Below are 22,097 nucleotides of genomic sequence, written 5' to 3' on the forward strand. Positions count from 1 at the left end.
TTTTCTCTCTTATTTTCAGTTTTGTCCTTTTGTTCTACTTTCTGCAAGATGTCTTCAGCTGTGTCTTCTAGCTCTTCTATTGAGTTACTCATTTCTACTCATATTTTTAACTTCTGTAACTCCTTTGATTTCTTTTCCTTTGTTTTAGCATCCTATTCTTATTAGCTTATCTTTTAAAGAATGACTGGTAATGTTTTCTTCTCACTGTATAACTTCTGTGTCCCTCAGGTTTGTTGTTTTTCGTTTGTTATGGTGTCTTTAATATTAAATGCTTTCTTTGAATGTTTCCTAATCTTTTACTATCTGCTCATATTTCAGGGTGGGACTGTAAAGCTAATTGGAAACTGTGCATGTGGGTGTGGCTTGTCAACGGTTATATTCACTATATGGCTGGAACATTTCTTTGGGAAAAGTCCAATGCCAAGAGTCCCTAGAGTGAACAATCTCCTACCTTGTACCCAGCATTTCAGAAGCCATGTGGGGAAGAAGGCTGGGCCTAGCTTCTGGTATATCTGTAAGCGTCACTTAATTTTTTCTTTCTTTTTTTTTTTTTTTCTTAAAACATTATATTAGTTTGCTAGGACTGCAGTAACAAACTACTACAGACTGAGTGTCTTTGGCAGAGTTGGTCTCTTCTGAGACTTCTTCCCTTAGCTTGCAGATGGCCTCCTTTTTTCCTGTCTCTTTAGATGGTCTTCCTTCTGTGTGTCTGTGTCCTAATGTCCTCTTTATAAAAATACCAGTCACAATGAATTAGAGCCAACTTAATTACCTTTTAAATGAAGACCCCATTTCCAAATGTCGTCACATTCTGAGGTGTTGGGGGTTATGACTTCAACATATGTATTTGGTGAGGGGACACAATTCAGTCTATAGCATAGACCCAATCCAAAGACCCCTTGTTTACCCTCTAGAGTGCAAACTTCTTATATTTTGCTCATGTGGGGAAGTGTCAGTCATGTGGCTGTGCTAAGTAGGGGAGGACTTCAAGGGGATGGGAAGACCTATCCAAGCTTCTTAAATGAACTTGTATTGAGAAAGTAATTTTAATTCTACCTTGACTCTGATGCCAGAGGTACTTGGTCCTGCCAGTTTCTGGGCCTTAAAGGAATTTTGTATTATAAGCATGTTGGTTCTTGGCTTTCTACACTTCTGGCTTAGCATTCATCTGTCTTGGGTCTGTTGAGTCATTTACCAGTCTTCTCTCTGCCTTGTCAGCTCCTAAAGTTTTGTTGCTTTTGTCTCTGATTTCCATTCTTCCTGTCTGTGTGGGCTTGTGCCTTAAAAATCAAACACACATACAAAAACCCTCTTTGTTGTTATTTTAGGGGATTCAGAAGGAACTAACTGCATGTATTCAGTTTATCTTCTTTAAATATGTAAAATTATCATATATAATTTATTGCATGAGATAGGAAAAAACAAACTTTTTCCTAGTCTTACCGCTCCACTCAGAACACTAAAATGTGAGATTTCTTCTCACCAACAACCAATTCTACAGCAAACTGTCTGTCCTACAATTTAACTCAAGTCTGATACATCCTGGAGTTTAGGGCAGACCCCACAGGTTAAGGGCTTAGTCCCACAAGACTGCCCCCTACTTCACATGCCAGTTGCAAATTCCAGGTTGTGATCTATGCTTCTATAAATCAGTGTTATCACAGCCTCCTTCTTGGGTTCAAAAATTTGCTAGGATGGCTCACAAAACTCAGGGAAACATTTAAGTTTATCATTTTACTATAAAGGATATTACAAAGGATACAGATAAATAGCTGGATGGAAGGAATGCATAGGGAAAATATGTGAAAAGGGGCACAGAGCTTCCATGACCTCAGTGATTGCATCACCCTCCAAACATTTTCATGTGTTCAGCTTTCCACAAGCTCTTCAAAGCATGTCGTTTTGGGTTTTTATGGGGGCTTTATTACGTAGGTGTGATTGATTATGTCATTGACCATTGGTGAGCAGCCCAACTTTCAGCCTGTCCTGTCCTCAGAGGTCTAGGAAGGGGCCTGCTGGTTCCAATCCTTTAATCACATGGTTGGTTTCCCAGGCAGACAGGTCCCATCTTGAGGCTATCCAGGAGCCCACCAGGATTCTCCCCATTAGAACAAAAGATGCTCCTATCACCCAGGAAATTTCAGGGATTTAGGAATTCTGTTTAAGACACTTGTAGTACTTAGGAAATTACAGAAAGTTTTAGGAGCTCAATGTCAGGAACCAGGGTTAAAGACCAAATATTAGAATAGAAGATTCTTTTAGTGTCTGTTTACTAGGATTTTAGGAGTTCTGTGTCAGGAACCAGGGACACAGACCAGTAAGTATTTCTTTTTAATTCACAATTACGAAAATATATTTGTAGATAATTTTCAGAAAAGTATGAGGCAGCCTTATTTTGAGTACACCTTGTGTGTAGGAGACTGTTTCAGGCACTGGAATGAAACAGAGTATGGGAAATTTAGTTTCCCAGGTGGAAGATAGAAAATAAGCAAACATGAAATTGAAGAATACTTTTATAAGGAAACAGGCCGACAAGGACAAGTTTTACAGTACAAACTAAACATGTTTTGTGGTAGCCCCAAGTGAATAGACACAGATGAATTTGGTCTTGAATGACTGCCTCAAGGAAGTGAATTTGAAGCAGTATTTTCAAAGTGAGGTCCATGGCTTTCAGAAAAAAAACAAAACAAAAACTATATGGGACTTTCCAGGTGGAGCTACAGATCATTACTGGTTGCATATTGTGCCAAGCATTTTGCTGGGTGTAGAGAGAGAAAAATGTAAGTGGCATATATAGGAAAGTTCAAGTGGGTTAATTTTACCAGAGCAAGAAGTCTGAATTTTTTGGTATTAGGTAAGGAGAGAGGACATAGAGAAATGATAGTGTGATATAGCAGATCAGAAAACAATAGAAAAGGGACAATGGAAATGAAAAGGTATTTTTAGAGTGAAGTCTCTTTCCCTGAAATTATCTGACTTATCTAGTGACTGAAAAATCATAGCAAACTAGGTAAAAGCCAAGTCCAAGAAATAAATGATACTGAGAACCTGGGCTGACCTCCATTTGGAAATACTAGTTAGAACGACATCATTCAGATATTCTCTGTAATTTCTTGAGGCTTTCCATGAATTCTTTTATTTCTGCTGTAAATTTTTCCTTGAATCCTGAAACACCATAAAAAAAGAAAGGTTTAGCTTTCTTGGTTGAAATGGGAGCTATAATGTGTTTTTCAGTGAAGGTTTTCCACTTTGGAAAATGACTTGGAGTTTAGGAGATATTTTTGTTTATTTCACTGCATTAGCAAAGATAATTTTATCTTTCTCTTTTCTCCTCCTTAACTCATGACAAAAACTAGGTTATTTTATTCACTAGCAAAGCCGACAGCAAAGTATTATAATTAACTTGCTTTGAGTAGCCTTAAAGATTTACAGCCAATTATGTGGTTCCTAGATTTTCAATATGTATTGCTATAATTATTGACTTTATGATAATAGTATGCTGGCTCCATCTTACTAGTTTCTTAGCTAAAAGAACTTGTTTGAAAACAAGCGTATAAGTTGAAAAACTTTTAATATAATGTTTTCACATGTCAAATCTAGAATATACTTACCTGAAGGATTCATATATCAGAAAGAACATCAATCAGAGAAGAGAAACTTTCGTTTTTTACCTTCCATCCAAATGTAATAGGTCAATATTTTAAATTGTATGAATTGAACCAATATGATTTATAAGTGTGATGCTTCCAATTAATTTTTTTCTTCCCAGAAATGAAGATATGAGTGAGTAGCTCTGGGGGGTGTGTGGGAGAAAGAGGCAGGGGGCGAGAAAGCTACAGAGAAAGAGATGGCTGAAGAACTTCTCTATTAGAGTTCAGAAATCAATAGATAATTGAATTGCTATTTCTATACCCAAGGTAACATTAGCATTTTATCTTAATTGATACTGTCTTTAATATGGAGTCTTGGATCACCAAACAAAGGTAATTTTAAAGATATGCCAACAAATAACCCAGTCAATTAGTCTTAGGAAACAAGATTTAAAAAAAAATTGTCTCACAATTTTGATATGTGAACAGCCACTTACAGGCACATGTTGGAGATGTGGGTTGGGTTCCAGACCACCACAACAGAGTATCACAATAAAGCAAGTCACACAATTTTTTTGGTTTCCCAGTGCATGTAAAAGTTATATTTACATTATACTTTAGTCTGTTAAGTATGCAATAGCATTATGTCTTAAAAACAACTTATACATTTTAATTAAAAAAACAATATATTACCAAAAAATGCTAACAATCATCTGAGTCTTCAGTGAATCATAATCTTTTTGCTGGTGGAGAGTCTTGCCTCGATGCTGATGATTGGTGACTGATTAGGGTGGTGGTTGCTAGAGGTTGGGGTAGCTGTGGCAATTTCTTAAGAAAAAATGAAGTTGCCCACATCGATTGACCCTTTCTTTCACAAAAGATTTTTCTGATAGCATTTTATTCACAGTAGAACTGCTTTCAAAATTGGAGTCAGTCCTCTCAAACTCTGTTGCTGTTTTATCAATTAAGTTTATGTATCATTCTAAATTCTCTGTTGTCATTTCAGCAACATTTCACAGCATCTTTGCCAGGAGTAGATTCCATCTCAAGAACCCACATTTTTTGCTCATCCCTAAGAAACAACTGCTCATCTGTTCCAAGTTTTATCGTGAGATTGCAGCAATTCAGTCAAATCTTCAGGCTCCACTTCTAATTCTAGTTCTCTTACTGTATTTCCACCACATCTGCAGTTACTTCCTCCACTGAAGTCTTGAACCCTTCAAAGCCATCCTTGAGAATTGGAATCACCTTCCAAATTCCTATGAATGTTGCTATTTTGACTGCCTCCCATAAATCTCAAATGTTCTTAATGGCATCTAGAATGGTGAAACTTCTATATTTGAAGCCCGCTGTTGAGACTTACTGTGTGAAAAAAAAAAAAAAAAAAGATTCCTTTCAAATTGTTATCATTCATTGACAATGCACCTAGTCACCCAAAAACTCTGGTGGAGATATCTGTCATGAAGATGGCTTCTTTCCTTAAACCTCTTAAACCAACTGCTAGCTTCCAACTTTTCTTCTGTAGCTTCCTCACCTCTCTCAGCCGTCCTAGAATTGAAAAGAGGTAGGACCTTGCTCTGGATCAGGTTTTTGGCTTAAGAGAGTGTTCTGGCTGGTTTCATCTATCCAGACCACTCAGACTTTCTGCATATCAGCAATAAGCCTATTTCGCTTTCTTATCAGATCATTCATATGCTCACTGAAGTAGGACTTTTAATTTCCTTTGAGAGCTTTTCCATTGCATCCACAACTTGGCTATAGTGATTGGCTACTAATAATTACTAATCATGTTCTCAAACTTTTAAAACAAGGCCTACTGAGTTGGGACAAGAAACGCTAATAGCTTCTTACTCCATCCCACATCTTTTCCAGCTGCCCTGAGATGTTGGACAAGCTTTTTAACTTCTATAAGCTTCTGTTTCCAGCAGGGAAAATAAGAGTAACTAAGTGCTCCAAAAGTGCAAGAAGGAGAAGCCAGTTGAAGGCAGTGTGGACTCCTAGTGCGGTCTTCTCTTTCTCTTCTATCTCCCATTGAAGACTTTAGCTGTGTTTTCTGTTTTGGCCTTGTGAAATTCTATTTTTTAAAAGGGAAAATACAGTTTCTTTTTAACATTAAGAAAAAAGTATGCCCAAATAGTCTTATTATCCTCAGTATTTCACCCTTACCCTGAGTATCTCAATATTAATTGTATGTATTTAATTCAAATAAGTTAGGTATTTGGGGCAGTAATGTTTCTGTCTTATGTTTTTGTTTTACTGTCTTTATTTTCAGTTTCTCATTTTTTAGTATAATCACCTGTGCTTAGAAAGCCAAAAAGTGGACAGTTAAATAATGGCATTGTGCAGGCTGAAGTAGTCAGTGCCATCTGCTTTATACTTCTTTTTTGTTTATATATATATATTTTTTAATTATACTTTAAGTTCTAGGGTACATGTGTACAACGTGCAGGTTTGTTACATATGTGTACATGTGCCATGTTGGTGTGCTGCACCCATTAACTTGTCATTTACATTAGGTATATCTCCTAATGCTATCCCTCCCCCCTCCCCTCACCCCACAACAGGCCCTAGGGTGTGATGTTCCCCTTCCTGTGTCCAAGTGTTCTCATTGTTCAGTTCCCACCTATGAGTGAGAACATGCAGTGTTTGGCTTTTTGTCCTTGTGATAGTTTGCTGAGAATGATGGTATACTTCTTTTTTCTTATCTTATATACTGCAGTTCCCATCTGTCTGTGCTTTCTCCTTGATGCAATTGAAAGATGAAAACTTTCTTAAATCTTTCTTAAAATCCTTGGAACCTATGGTTAGGCTGTTCTTTTGAAATTATAGTCAGGCTTCTATGGGTAGAACATTGAAATTATCTCAGTAGTGTTAAATAACAAGAATGCTGTGTCAACTCTCTAACAAGGAAAGTCAGTAAATCACTGTAACCCAGGATTTCCTTGTGTTTTAAATATCATTGGAGAGTTGCATAGTTACTATAGCAAACTTTTCTAGCAAATGCTAGAGTAGAAATTGTCAATCCGGAAGGTGAGCATTTTCATACAGCTGTAAAGTTATCAAGATGATATGCACTAGATTTTATTAGAAGAAAACAACACTGTGGTCCTTAGACCTGCGCAAGAGGGGCACCTGCCCTGGGTTCCACACTTGGAGAGCCCCACGTGACTGTCTCCAGCCACACCCCTCCCACAAGGTGAGGAGTATTGCAAGGCCACGAAGTATCCACCTGGAGCTCATCGTCTTTCTTTCAATTTCACCCTCTATGTATCTAGAACCATGATTCCCTGCCCAAATGACCCCAAATCTACTTCTATCCAAGGAGTGGCCAGGGCTGTTTATGTGAAAAGCTAGTGCATGAGCTTGAGCCTTTGCGTTAATGTATCCACACCCATTTAAGACCCTACTCATTGTCAGACAGAGCCAAGGATGAGAAGACAAGGGGGACAGGCAGTAAGAGTGCAGGTCTCATTCCTCTGCTATCTCACTGATACTCTGAGGGGTTTAAGAATCCCGAATTTGAACCTAGCCTTCTAGGACCTTGTAAAGGTATATATTTCAAGATATAGCATAGAACATACTTTGACAGTTATTTGCCTGATTTATAACGTTAAATATTTATACATATATAGTATGTGGGTCTCTAGTTGTATTCTTACTGTAGGTTCCAGAAAGGGTCTGGAGAAAGAAATAAAGAGATCATTTGCACCTTCATTTCTCCTTGTGCATGGGCCTATGTCCTTTGACCCTTTGGTTAGTCCAGTGCTTGTTAGGCCTTCCGGGATAACTTTAGGGTGGGCTCTTAGCCGTAATCTGGTCCAAGCCTGTGCCCTGGCACTAGAGTGAGGTGATCTCTAGTGATACTCCAAGGTCTTTGCATAAAGCGATATAGTCTAAGCTTATATACTTACTGCTACCATGATAGGTGGAAAATTGAGTGACTGATCTGTTGGGAGCAAAAGGGAGAAAGGGAAGTTGGATTCACTTGTGACTAAAATGATTTCTTAGGATTATAGGTGAATTTCAGTTTTCTACTAAGCATTGATTATTAGCTGTTGGCCCTTCACTTTCTAAGATCTGGAGAAAATATTTCTGCACCTACTTGAATATTTTAGCTTAAAAAAAAAGAGAATAGAATAAGAAATATATTATCAGGGTTTATTCATTTACATCTCTGTAAATACTATTTTATGAGAGAGGAAATAGAAAGTTAATATCTTCACGTTATTCTGATATGCTGTTTATGTTCAAAGATAATTTACAAGTGAAAATCTTAATTCTTTCAGAACTTCTATAATAAATTCTTCTAATCCAAATGGTATTATTTGCTCTGTATACAAACAATATTTTCTGAGCTTGGGATATTTCAAATTTCTCTAGTATTTATAAAAATATTTGATTCCTTTTATCTATTTGTATGTTAGTACCATAATCCTATTCCTACCATCTTCAGCCTTTCACTTGAATTAATTTTCAGATACCAAAACCTACACCTTTAAGCATAAATGTTTTTGTTTTAATCATTTTTGACAGTTAAAATGTTCTCTAATCATGTATATAAAATACATACACACAAACATAGAGACACAAGAATGTCTATCTTTCTTGCCTTTGTCAAAGAGATATTCTAAAATTGCTTAATAGTGCTACTGTTGTTAAGCCTTAAAGGCTTGAGTTTCAGGACTTTTCCATTGTGTAAGAAAAGATTTTAGAATGTACGGTGGCTCATGCCTATAATCTCAACACTTTGGGAAGCCAAGATGGATGGATTGCTTGAGTCCAGGAGTTCGACATCAGCCTGGGCAACATAGTGAAACCCCAGCTCTTTAAAAAAAATTAAAAAAAAAAAAGACTTTAGAATGTAAATTTCTTCGTTATCAAATAAAATTAGGTTATTTTTTAGAACATAATGGTTTAACATGCTATAATAACAGATATGAGGAAATAACACTCATTAAGTTCATTTTTCAAGTTATAGAAGTATTTACAGGTCTTGGTCAACACATATCTCAGGAAATAAAATGGAAAAATTAACCTTAAAATATTGATTAATTTTTTAAATGTATAGGCATTTTAGTGAAATTGAAGCTTTCTAGAAAACAGAAGCTGAGTATATGCTTTCTCTTAGTGGTTTAGTATTACTTCTTATTAATTTATGTATCAATAAGAGAAAATGAATCACTTTTTAGGTTTGTACTACAGAAAGTGCCAGTTAATTTCCAAGGAAGATGTTACTCATGATACGAGGCTTTTCTGTTTGATGCTGCCACCAAGCACTCATCTTCAAGTGCCCATTGGGCAACATGTTTACCTCAAGCTACCTAATACAGGTAAGGTGAATAGAGGCTTTGGGACACATTTTCTTCTTTTATAAGCAGTTCAAAATCAGTACTATTCTCTCTAGAAAACAACCATTTAAGTTATTAATAAATGCTTCCAGGCAGCTAGATTTAGTGATAGTCAGAATGTAGGTTTGTGACTGCAACGTGTCCTACATGTTGGAACTATAGCTGTACCACATTATCATATGGAACAAAGATATTGCCAGTAGTTTAGACAGATGATTCCACCAGCATTGTAATTTATTACTAACAGAACCCTAAAGGAAAGAGATGAGAGACTGCACAAATAGTCCTCCATGAAGACAACTACTAGAAGCTCATACTGGTGTCTCTTAGCAGCTACTTAGGGTTGTATCATTTATGAAGTTGAATCTATAAAATTTAAAATAAGTGAATGATTGGAAATGATTTTATTATATGTGCTACCAGTAAAAGAAGCTCTATAAATGTATAAATATGAATTCTTTTTTCTTTCATTTTCATCCTAAATTTACCTCACTTGTTTTGAATACCCTTCTTATTGACGTCCAACATTTTCTTGGCCTTTTGAAGCTGCAAACAGTAAAATTCTCCTGTCAGCTGTAGTGTTTCCAGCAATCGTCTAAAATGTTACCACCTAGGTCTCAGAAGATATGATATATTATGATGAGGCACTGTTAAGGTTTTCTGTTTTTCATCACTGATGGCTGGTTTTCTCTTTTTCACCATCACTAATGGCTGGTTACGTAATTCAAGAGCTGGTATCTTCTCCAGTTATTGCCAATGCATTTTAATTTATATATGTATTTTGTATACATTGAGGAGCCATGCATAAAATTTTTGGTCTTTCAAACATGCAATGATTCTTCTCTTTGGAATTTGGCTACCTAAAATAAAATGAGTTCTTATTTATTTTACTCTTTAAGAAAATAATACATTCTTAGAAGTAGCTGGATTAACATTCTTTTTATTCAGTTACCAAAGTAATACATAATATGTTAAAATATTAAAACAATTTAAAGTACATAAAGTAAAAAGTGAAATTTCTTCCTTTTTCTCCCCCAAATGATCCCGTTGGTCATCAGTAACCATTTTTAAAAATTTGGTGTATAATTAAAATTATTAGGTAAATACTTTTTTTTTACATCTCCATGGTAACTTTTGATGCCGTTTTTCTTGTAGCCCATTACAAAGTTTATTTGCTGATGGAGTAGATGGTTGTCTAAAATTATTACCATATATTTCTATTAAATTAGACTATACATCATAAAAACAGATTGTTTATATTATGGGTACAGTATTGATTTGTGAAAATTGTTTCAGCACACATAGGCTTGGGGTATATATACTATATACATATAGAAAAATCATTAGAATTATATGCCCATTAAGTATATAGTTTTAAATATATACTGATAGTGTCAAAATTTGGATGTTTCATTTTCACTGAGATTTTTGGATTTTTAGAATTTAATTATTTTGCTGTGATTTTTTTTTTCTAGGTACAGGAATAGTAAAGCCATATACACCTGTATCTGGTTCCTTACTCTCAGAGTTCAAGGAACCAGTTCTTCCCAACAATAAATACATCTACTTTTTGATAAAAATCTATCCCACTGGACTCTTCACACCAGAGCTTGATCGTCTTCAGATTGGTTAGTATTTTTACATTTTTTGACCTCATTTGTGCTCTAGATTGGATCAAATTGTCCTCTAGCTATCTCCATGTAGGAGTCTATCAGATATCTTTAACTCAACATGTCTACAACCAAAGTTATCTTCTCCTTGTCCTACACAGCGTGGCCATGCTCCATATTCCTTATTTTTATTATTTGCAGCATCACTGTTCATCCTTGATCCAATCTGGAAACTTGAGTCGGCCTTGATTCTTCCCACTTTCTCTTTCCCAGTCCAGTCAGCCGCTAAGTTCTGTTGAGTCTACATCTCAGTGACTTTTTCAGCTACCTCTTCTGCCACTGTCTTATAGTAAGCCTTCATCATATCTTCATTGGCTTCTGTTTCCTCACAATTGACCCTACTGCTTCGCAGCTTTGAAACCTCTGATGGGTCCCCATTATCTGTACTGCATGACCTACAAAGACTTTGATAATCTCTCCAGCTTCATATCTTGCTATACAAAAATACTTGTGCTACTCAGAGTTCCACAGATTTGTCATCCTCATTCACAGGTACATGCAGTTGCCACACCCAAGATGCCCATCAACCTTTTCTTTACCTGTCAAGTGCTTTTTTAAAAAGACCCAAACATGGGCTGGGTGCGGTGGCTCACGCCTGTAATCCCAGCACTTTGGGAGGCTGAGGTGGGCAGATCACTTGAGGTCGGAAGTTCGAGACCAGCCTGGCCAACATGGGGAAACTCTGTTTCTACTAAAAATACAAAAATTAGCTGGGTATGATGGCGGGCGCCTGTAATCCCAGCTACTTGGGAGGCTGAGGCAGGAGAATCGCTTAAACCCGGGAGGCAGAGGTTGCGGTGAGCCGAGATCATGCCACTGTACTCTAGCCTGAGCAACAGAGCGAGACTCTGTCTCAAAAAAAAATAATAAAAAATATAAATAAAAAGACCCAAACAGAATATCACTTTATGGAGCCCTCCTCTTCCCCTGAAACCCTCAATAACTAACATTTGTTCATAGCTCTTTTATAAGAATAAATATATTTTTTCATTACAAGACTTTGAGTTTAAGATCAGAAATTGTCTTACTTATCTTTGTATTTCCACCGCCTGGCATGGCAGTTGGTACATAATAGGCTGTCAGTAAATGTGCTTTGTTTTTTTGTTTGTTTTATTTTTGAGATGGTCTGCTGCCCAGGCTGGAGTGCAGTGGCTCGATCTCAGCTCACTGCAACCTCTGCCTCCTGGGTTCAAGTGATTCTTCTGCCTTAGCCTCCCAAGTAGCTGGGATTACAGGCACACACCACCATGCTGGCTAATATTTGTATTTTTAGTAGAGATGAGGTTTCACTATGTTGGCCAAGCTGGTCTCGAACTCCTAACCTTAGGTGATTGGCCCGCCTTGGCCTCCCAAAGTTCTGGGATCACGGGTGTGAGCCACTGTGCCCAGCCAGTAAAGGTACTTTGAAGGAATGAATAAAGAACTATAATGAGATCTATTAAGATTTAAAAACTTCTCTTGCTTCTGCTCCCTTTTGGTGTCACCTCCTTTTTCTATATTTTCTTTTCACTTTTTACCTAATAGCAAAAGTGTTCCTCTTTCCAAGGCAGCATTAGCAATACATTGGGATACCAGTGAAGTGGATTACTAAAATTTGGAAATGAACAAAATTACATTACTTTCTGAAATGTAGTAGATATGATTCTGCTAATTATGTCTACTTCACATAATAGATATGATTAGTCATCCTTGGTTACGTAAACCAAAATATTGTATATGAATTTGAACCTGAAGTATTTTGGAGTACCTACAAATCTAGTGAAGGTGATTATCACCTTGTGAAAGAAGGACTGACGCATGATTGTAATACAGTAAGTGGAAACTTAAGGAATGGTATTATAGCCTATTTACGGAGATTTTTGCGAACATAGCAGGGTGGAGAGTTGTCCTAGAGCGTGGAAGGGGAAAGCTCAAAGAACAAGATGAAGTATTATTTCAACTTCATTTAGGGAGGCTTGACATGGCACAAATATTTGTGTCACTTAGAGAGTTGTACACTAAATGAATGAACCCATACAATTATTCATCTCTTTGTTTCAATCCCGTGTTCACTAAGCAACATGATTTTACATGATTAATTTGGCTTTCCATGTGTTCTGATACTGGAAACAAGATATCCTCAATGGGACATGTAATGTTCAGGTCACTAGATACATGTAACCCCAGCTGTAAGTCAGTTGCCATTCTGGCATGTGTGCTTTAATCTCTTCTGAATTTGATTAGCATCAGTTATCCTATGTGAGTCTAATCAATTTTGTTAACATTGGAAAGACTGGGCTGTGGGTAAAAGTTACCAAGTTAATACTCTCCTCTGAGGCTTCTTTAGTAAACAACTATCTGGCTTTCCTAAAGACACTCTAACTTTACGATCTTTTTCAAACTATAATGAGGAGCTTCTATTATTATTATTTATTTTTTTTTTTTTGAGACGGAGTTTTGGTCTTGTTGCCCAGGCTGGAGTGCAGTGGCATCGCAATCTCGGCTCACTGCAACCTCCGCCTCTCGGGTTCAAGCGATTCTCCTGCCTCAGCCTCCCAAGTAGATGGGATTACAGGCATGTGCCACCATGCCTGGCTAATTTTTTGTATTTTTAGTAGAGACGGGGTTTCTCCATGTTGGTCAGGCTGGTCTTGAACTCCCGACCTCAGGTGATCCACCTGCCTTGGCCTCCCGAAGTGCTGGGATTACAGGTGTGAGCCACCACGCCCAGCCCTATTTTCAAATACTTATTTCATCAACTACTGCAAGATTCTTACTATCCTGCAATGGAAAACAGGAAAAATTATGAGCATCCAAGCATTTTAAAATAGAGTATTTTAAATCATTTAAAAATTATAGCAGCTTTATTTTTCCTTTTTAAGATTACATTTCAAGTTTCTGAATCTAGTCCTAAAGGTAATTTTCTCATGTGAATGGTACATGGTGATTATATCAACTGGGCTGTAGAAAATGGGCACTGATATCTCAACTGTGTTGATTCTAGATTGGTAAGTGGCATGCTCCAAGTATAGTTGACTGCATTTCTGATCTTGCTTTGTTTTTATGGGAATTAAACTCAGAATAGCCCTTCTTAATAGGTCTTTTCAAAAATTTTGTAGAAGAGAAGTTGGTGTGTTAATCAACATAAGATTTTAGAATGCATTTCTATTTCAATTTTCTCTCCTACTAATCCTGTTACTGTGGTTAATAACCAATGTGTAAATAGTGAATATCTGTTCTTTACTCTGTACCATGTAAGACAGATATATATGGACTCTGCTTTTGAAGTACTTAGAATTTAGTTTAGCAATCAATCCTTTATTGATAATTTGTGGATAAGTACTTTGCAGTAGTTTGTAAATTTCAGACTTCAGATGGTTTGGCAAAATAGTGGTGGGAAATTATATCATAAAACCTCATTATTAATTTGACTGTAATGATATAATTCAGACATACTTAGGGGCCTAATGAGTATCCTTAAGACTACTTACATATCTTAAAGACTGATAAATAGTCTGCAAGTTAAGTATTTATACTGTTACTCCTCAGTGTTTTAAATTCAGCTAGTTTTGTCTTCTTAGTTTCCCCGCTGGGTTTTTTGTTTTGTTTTTTGTTTTTTTTTTCTGATTTAGCTTATGTTTCATTGTTTAGGAGATTTTGTTTCTGTAAGCAGTCCTGAGGGCAATTTTAAAATATCCAAGTTCCAAGAATTAGAAGATCTCTTTTTGTTGGCAGCTGGAACAGGCTTCACACCAATGGTTAAAATACTGAATTATGCTTTGACTGATATACCCAGTCTCAGGTATGTAATTTTGTCTCTAATTATGATCCTTTTTGAGGCTGTTATATTAATATAAGGTATTCTAAATTGATTACTCACTGGACTTTAATAGACATGTTACCATTTCCTCATTCATCATTTCTTACTTTGCCTCCTCTAATCCTACCTATTTTATTAACTAGGTTCTTTTATCTCATTTCAGTTTTTGATGATTTTTAGTTACCTACTGGGCACTAAAACATTCACACTGGTTCACTTTAGACTTTCCATTTGTGCATATTTTAAATGTAATTAATTAGTTATTTCTGAGTTTTTTTTTTTCTCTTAAGGAAAGTGAAGCTGATGTTCTTCAATAAAACAGAAGATGATATAATTTGGAGAAGCCAATTGGAGAAATTAGCATTTAAAGATAAAAGGTATTAAACTGATATTAGGTCTGCGTTTAGTTGTTTATACCTGTGTAGTAAGTCTATGCCTTATCTTCTCTGGTTGAAGCTTTGATTGTCCAGGAAGCGCCTTCAAAGAAAAAAAATAAACCAATAATTCTCTAACTAGAAATCATGTTAAATGTTCCCCTTCCCTCAAAGAAACACTGTCTGGCAAGATCTAGGCAACCTTACGTATGTGTCACTAAGATGCATATTGGGCTTTATGATCATGTTATGTGATTTATACTGAGTTGGGTTTCACTGAAAATGTTCCAATGTAGCCAGTTTGGTAATGCAAGATTTTTCCTGTTATACTGGGGCTGATAAAATAAGAATTTGGAGAGAATGGATTAAGTAAAATTAAACATGATATGGGATTTCTAAAGCCTTTTATATGTTAGTATCCTTTGTCACTTTCCAAGAGAGGAATTTTTTATGCATTGCTTAGCAAAATTCCTTTTATGTTTGTTTGTTTGCATTAACACTAACACTTCTTCGCTCTATCACTAGTGGTCCTTGGTACACACTTTGGGAAGTGCTGGTACAGACAATAGAAAAAAGTTCTAGTCAAGCTGAACTCAGTAGTGGAATGGGACAGAAAGGATAACAAAAGTGAAAACTTATTTTATTGATTAAAGAGCTCAGCCCAGTAAACTAAAATAAGAAGATAATTTAACTGAATATATGCTCCATTTCCCCTAAAAAGATTTGAAAGCAGTAGGAAGTTCAGAACAATCTTTTCACAAAAAGTGAATTGAATAAGCTATCATACTTTCTAAAGCATTTCTATAATCATTAAAAGCTATTTCTAAGAATTTTAGGGCTTTGTAAATTACACAGAAGATCTGAAGTAAACATGTATGTATATGAAAGGATGGTATACATAAAATTCTAGGCCTTTTAAAAGAGTAAAGCCCTTAGAACTTTGTTAGCTGTCCAGGGGCTCGAGGTTCTTCTGAATATTTTCTGAATGTCCATAATAAGAAAATGCTGTGGTCTTTTCCCATTTTTCCCTCCCTGCTATCTCCCATCATCCTCCACTTTGTCTTTTAATAAATAACTTTCAAAATTAAGGATGACACCTGAATTTATTTATCCTTGAAGTATTTACTATTCTTTACATACTAAAAACATAAACCTAAGAACATTTATTATAAGTAGTTGTGTGGCATTTTAGAGAATTATTTAAAGAAGTTCAAGTTCTTAGTTTTTCAAGTATTTTTTTAACACATTTTCAAAGTGGAAAATTGGAAGCGTTTATCAAGAAGCCTAAGACCTAAATTCCAGTTGCCATTCTGCTCCTCGCCAGCATGAAACTTTATTCACAAATTACTTACCTCTGGGGGCCTCTTTATCTTCAAAAGAATGCTGTCTTTTCTACTTCATAAAGTATTGTGAGCTTTGGAGAAGATAATGTAAATGCTTTGGAACCTGTGAAGCCCTCCCTCAGACATTTGAATTGTGGTTATAGAGGACCCCTATGTACATGTTTGTTTTCTGTCTTCACTGTTAGAGCTTCTGTTTTTGTAAGTAAATGTTGAAAAGAATTTAAACTGGTCGATTCCTGGGCAAGATAGCCAAATAGGAACAGCTCCGGTCTGCAGCTCCCAGTGAGACCAACACGGAAGGCGGGTGATTTCTGCATTTCCAACTGAGATACCTAGTTCATCTCATTGGGACTGATTATACAGTGGGTGCAGTCCATGGAGGGCGAGCAGAAGCATGGTGGGGTGTTGTCTCACCCGGGAAGCTCAAGTGGTTGGCACTAGCCAAGGGAAGCCATGAGGGACTGTGCCATGAGTGACTGTGCTATCCAGCCCAGATACTACTCTTTTTCCACAGTCTTTGCAACCTGCAGACCAGGAGATTCCCTTGGGTGCCTACACCACCAGGGCCCTAGGTTTCAAGCACAAACTTGGGTGGCCATTTGGGCAGACACCAAGCTAGCTGCAGGAGTTTTTTTTTGTACCCCAGTGGCGCCTGGAACACCAGAGAGACAGAACCATTCACTCCCCTGGAAAGGGTGCTGAAGCCAGGGAGCCAGGTGGTCTTGCTCAGCGGATCCCACCCCAACAGAGCCCAGCAAGCTAAGATCCACTGGCTTGAAATTCTCGCTGCAAGCACAGCAGTTTGAAGTTGATGGGGGACACTTGAGCCTGGTGGGGGGAGGGGCGTCCACCATTACTGAGGCTTGAGTAGGTGGTTTTCCACTCACAGTGTAAAAAAAGCCACTGGGAAGTTCGGACTAAGCAGAGCCCACCACAGCACCGAAAAGCCGTGATAGCCAGACTGCCTCTCTAGATTCCTCCTCTCTGCAGGGCACCTCTGAAAGAAAGGCAGCAGCCCCAATCAGAGGCTTATAGATAAAATTCCCATCTCCCTGGGACAGAGTGCCTGGGGGAAGGGGCAGCTATGGGCACAGCTTCAGCAGACTTAAATATTCCTGCCTGCTGGCTCTGAAGAGAGCAGTGGATCTCCCAGCACAGTGCTCAAGCTCTGCTAAGTGACCGACTGCCTCCTCAAGTGGGTCCCTGACACCTGAGCCTCCTGACGGGGAGACACCCCCCAGCAGGGGTCAACAGACACCTCATACAGGAGAGCTCTGGCTGGCATTTGGTGGGTGCCCTCTGGGATGAAGCTTCCAGAGGAAGGAACAGGCAGCAATCTTTGCTGTTCTGCAGCCTCTGCTGGTGATACCCAGGAAAACAGGGTCTAGAGTGGACCCCCGGCAAACTCCAGCAGACTTGCAGCAGAGGGGCCTGACTGTTATACGGTAAACTAACAAACAGAAAGCAATAGCATCAACATCAAAAAAAAAAGGATGACCAAGCAAACACTCCATCCAAAGGTCACCAACAGCAAAGACCAAAGGTAGATAAATCCACGAAGTTGAGGAAAAACCTATGCAAAAAGGTTGAAAATGCCAACAACCAGAATGCCTCTTCTCCTCCAAAGGATCACAACTCCCCACTAGCAAGGGAACATAACTGGATGGATAAAGAATTTGACAAATTGACAGAAGTAGGCTTCAGAAGGTGGGTAATAACAAATTCCTGAAGGAGCATGTTCTAACCCAATGCAAGGAAGCTAAAAACCTTGATAGAAGGTTAGAGGAGTATCTAACTAGAATAACCAGTTTGGAGAAGAACATAAAAGACCTGATGGAACTGAAAAATAGCATGAGAACATCATGAAGCATACACAAGTATCCATAGCCGAATCGATCAAGCAGAAGAAAGGATATCAGAGATTGAAGACCAACTCAATGAAATAAAGCGAGAAGACAAGATTAGAGAAAAAAGAATGAAAAGGAATGAACAAAGCCTCCAAGAAATATGGGACTACATTTGGTGTACCTGAAAGTGACAGAGAGAATGGAACCAAGTTGGAAAATACACTTCTGGATACTATCCAAGAGAAATTCCCCAACCTAGCAACACAGGCCAACATTCAACCTCAGGAAATACAGAGAACACCACAAAGATACTTCTTGAGAAGAGCAACCCCAAGACATAATTGTCAGATTCACCAAGGTTGAAATGAAGGAAAAAAATGTTAAGGGCAGCCAGAGAGGAAGGTCGGGTTACCCACAAAGGGAAGCCCATCAGACTAACAGGGGATCTCTCTGCAGAAACCCTACAAACCAGAAGAGAGTGGGGGCCAATATTCTACATTCTTAAAGAAAAGAGTTTTTAAACCCAGAATTTCATATCCAGCCAAATTAAGCTTCATAAGCAAAGGAGAAATAAAATCCTTTAAAGACAAGCAAATGCTGAGGGATTTTGTCACCACCAGGCCTGCCTTACAAGAGTTCCTGAAGGAAGTACTAAATATGATAAAGAAAAACTGGTACCAGCCACTGCAGAAACATAGCAGAATGTAAAGACCATTGAATCTATGAAGAAAATGCATCAACTAATGGGCAAAATAACCAGCTAGCATCATAATGACAGGATCAAATTCACACATAACTATATTAACCTTAAATGTAAACGGGCTAAATGCCCCAGTGAAAAGGTACAGTCTGGCAAATTAGATAAAGAGTCAAGACCCATCAGTGTGCCGTGTTCAGGAGACCCATCTCATGTGCAAAGACACACATAGGCTCAAAATAAAGAGATGGAGGAAGATTTACCAAGCCAACGGAAAGCAAAAAAAAAGCAGGAGTTGCAATCCTAGTTTCTGATAAAACAGACTTTAAACCAACAAAGATCAAAAAAGACAAGGGCATTACATAATGCTAAAGGGATTAACAAGAAGAGCTAACTCTCCTAAATATATATGCACCCAATACAGGAGCACCCAGATTTATCATAAAGCAAGTTCTTAGAGACCTACGAAGAGACACTTTCACACAATAATAGTGGGAGACTTTAACACCCTACTGTCAATATTAGACAGATCAACGAGACAAAATTAATAAGGATATTCGGGACTTGAACTCAGCTCTGCACCAAGCAGACCTAATAGACATCTGTGGAACTCTTCACCCCAAATCAACAGGATATACATTCTTCACAGCACCACATAGCATTTATTCTAAAATCGACCACATAATTGGAAGTAAAACACTCCTCAGCAAATGCAAAGGAACAGAAATCATAACGGTCTCCCAGACCACAGTGCAATCAAATTAGAACTCAGGATTAAGAAACTCACTCAAAACCGCGCAACTACATGGAAACTGAACAACCTGCTCTTGAATGACTACTGCAGAAATAACGAAATTAAGGCAGAAATAAATAAGTTCTTTGAAACCAATGAGAACAAAGACACAACGTACCAGAATCTCTGGGACATAGCTAAAGCAGTGTATAGAGGGAAATTTATATCACAAAATGCCTGCAGGAGAAAGCGGGAAAGATCTAAAATCGACACCCTAACATCACAATGAGAAGAACTAGAGAAGCAACAGCAAACAAATTCAAAAGCTAGCAGAAGACAAGAAATAACTAAGATCAGAGAAAAATGTAAGGAGATAGAGACATGAAAAACCCTTCAAAAAATCAATGACTCCAGGAGCTGGTATTTTGAAAAGAATAACAGAATGGATAGACCGCTAGCCAGACTAATAAAGAAGAAAAGAGAGAAGAATCAAATAGATACAATAAAAAATGATAAAGGGGAGATCACCACTGATCCCACAGAAATACAGACTACCATCAGAGAATACTATAAACAACTCTACACAAATAAAGTAGAAGATCTAGAAGAAGTGGATAAATTCCTGGACACATACACCCGCCCAAGACTAAACCAGGAAGATGCTGAATCCTTGAATAGACCCAGTAACAAGTTCTGAAACTGAGGTAGTAATTAATAGCCTACCAAACAAAAAAAGTCCAGGACCAGATGGATTTACAGCTGAATTCTACCAGAGATACAAAGAGGAGCTGGTTCCGTTCCTTCTGAAACTATTCCAAACAGTAGAAAAAGAGGGAATCCTCCCTAACTCATTTTATGAGGCCAGCATCATTATGATACCAAAACCTGGCAGAGATGCAACAAAAAAAGAAAATTTCAGGCCAATATCCCTGATGAACATCGATGCAAAAATCCTCAATAAAATACTTGCAAACTGAATCCAGCAGCACATTAAAAAGCTTTTCCACCACAATCAAGTGGGCTTTATCCCTGGGATACAAGGCTGATTCAACATACACAAATCAATAAACGTATTGCATCACATACTGATGACAAAAACCACGTGATGATCTCAGTAGATGCAGAAAAGGCCTTCAATAAAATTCAACACCCCTTCATGCTAAAAACACTCAAACTAGGTATTGATGGAACATATCTCAAAATAATAAGAGCAGTTTATGACAAACCCACATCTGATATCATGCTGAATGGGCAAAAGCTGGAAGCATTCCCTTTGAAAACTGGCACAAGACAAGGATATCCCCTCTCACCACTCCTATTCAACATAGTATTGCAAGTTCTGGCCAGGGCAGTCAGGCAAGAGAAAGAAAGAAAGGGTATTCAAATAGGAGAAGAGGAAGTCAAATTATCTCTGTTTCCAGATGACATGATTGTATATTTAGAAAACCCCATCATCTCAGCCCAAAAACTCTTTAAGCTGATCAGCAACTTCAGCAAAGTCTCAGGATACAAAATCAATGTGCAAAAGTCACAAGCATTCCTATACACCAATAATAGAGAGCCAAATCATGAGTGAACTCCCATTCACAAATGCTACAAAGAGAATAAAATACCTAGGAATCCAACTTACAAGAGATGTGAAGGACGTCTTCAAGGAGAACTGCAAACCACTACTCCAGGAAATAAGAGAGGACACAAACAAATGGAAAAATATTCCATGCTGATGGATAGGAAGAATCAATATGAAAATGGCCATACTGCCCAAAGTAATTTATAGATTTAATGCCATCCCCATCAAGCTACCATTGACTTTCTTCACAGAATTAGAAAAAAACTATTTCAAGTTTCATATGGAACCAAAAAAGAGCTCGTATAGCCAAGACAATCCTAAGCAAAAAGAACAAAGCTGGAGGCATCACGCTACCTGACTTCAAACTATACTGCAAGACCACAGTAACCAAAACAGCATGGTACTGGTACCAAAACAGATATATAGACTAGTGGAACAGAATACAGGTCTCAGAAATAATGCCACATATTTACAACCATCTGATCTTCCACAAACCTGACAAAAACAAGCAATAGGGAAAGGATTCCCTATTTAATAAATGGTGTTGGGAAAAGTCACTAGCCATATGCACAAAACTAAAACTGGACCCTTCCTTACACCTTATACAAAAATTAAGATGGACTAAAGATTTAAAAGTAAAATCTAAAACCATAAAAACCCTAGTAGAAAACTTAGGCAGTACCATTCAGGACACAGGCATGGGCAAAGACTTCATGACTAAAACTCCAAAAGCAATTGCAACAAAAGCTAAAATTGACAAATGGGCTCTAATTAAGAGCTTCTGTATAGCAAAATAAATTATCGTCAGAGTGAACAGGCAGCCTACAGAATGGGAGAAAATGTTTGCAATCTATCCATCTGACAAAGGGCTAATATCCAGAATCTACAAGGAGCTTAAACAAATTTACAAGAAAAAAAAATCCCATCAGAAAGTGTGGGCGAAGGATATCAACAGACACTTTCCAATAGAAGACATTTATGCAGCCAACAAACATACTGGTCGTTAGAGAAATGCAAGTCAAAACCACAATGAGATACCATCTCACATCATTAGAATGGCGATCATTTAAAAAGTCAGGAAACAACATGCTGGAGAGGGTGTGGAGAAATAGGAACACTTTTACAC

At 37.6% G+C, this 22,097-nt stretch overlaps 1 protein-coding gene and 1 long non-coding RNA gene across 13 annotated transcripts in view; one reads left to right on the plus strand and one right to left on the minus strand.

The window, feature by feature from the left end:
• Positions 1-22,097, plus strand: part of CYB5R4 (cytochrome b5 reductase 4) — a 149,915-nt gene that overhangs the window by 66,322 nt on the left and 61,496 nt on the right. For all 12 annotated transcript variants that reach the window (XR_010134315.1, XR_008681169.2, XR_008681171.2 and 9 more), the window contains exons 11-14: positions 8,780-8,920; positions 10,414-10,566; positions 14,239-14,389; positions 14,698-14,784. Coding sequence is in view for 3 of the 12 variants with exons in the window: in XM_004044352.4 (XP_004044400.2) it covers positions 8,780-8,920; positions 10,414-10,566; positions 14,239-14,389; positions 14,698-14,784 (532 nt within the window). In the remaining 9 variants the exon portion in view is untranslated. The remainder of the gene's footprint in view (positions 1-8,779; positions 8,921-10,413; positions 10,567-14,238; positions 14,390-14,697; positions 14,785-22,097) is intronic.
• LOC129534544 (uncharacterized) lies at positions 833-14,875 on the minus strand. The gene is made up of 3 exons (XR_008681175.1): positions 14,825-14,875; positions 3,059-3,165; positions 833-1,280 (listed from the first exon to the last, which is right to left on the minus strand). It is a non-coding gene; the product is annotated as an uncharacterized lncRNA (long non-coding RNA).

The sequence above is a fragment of the Gorilla gorilla genome, chromosome 5 (assembly GCF_029281585.2).
Source record: "Gorilla gorilla gorilla isolate KB3781 chromosome 5, NHGRI_mGorGor1-v2.1_pri, whole genome shotgun sequence".
NCBI classification, from domain to species: Eukaryota; Metazoa; Chordata; class Mammalia; order Primates; family Hominidae; genus Gorilla; species Gorilla gorilla.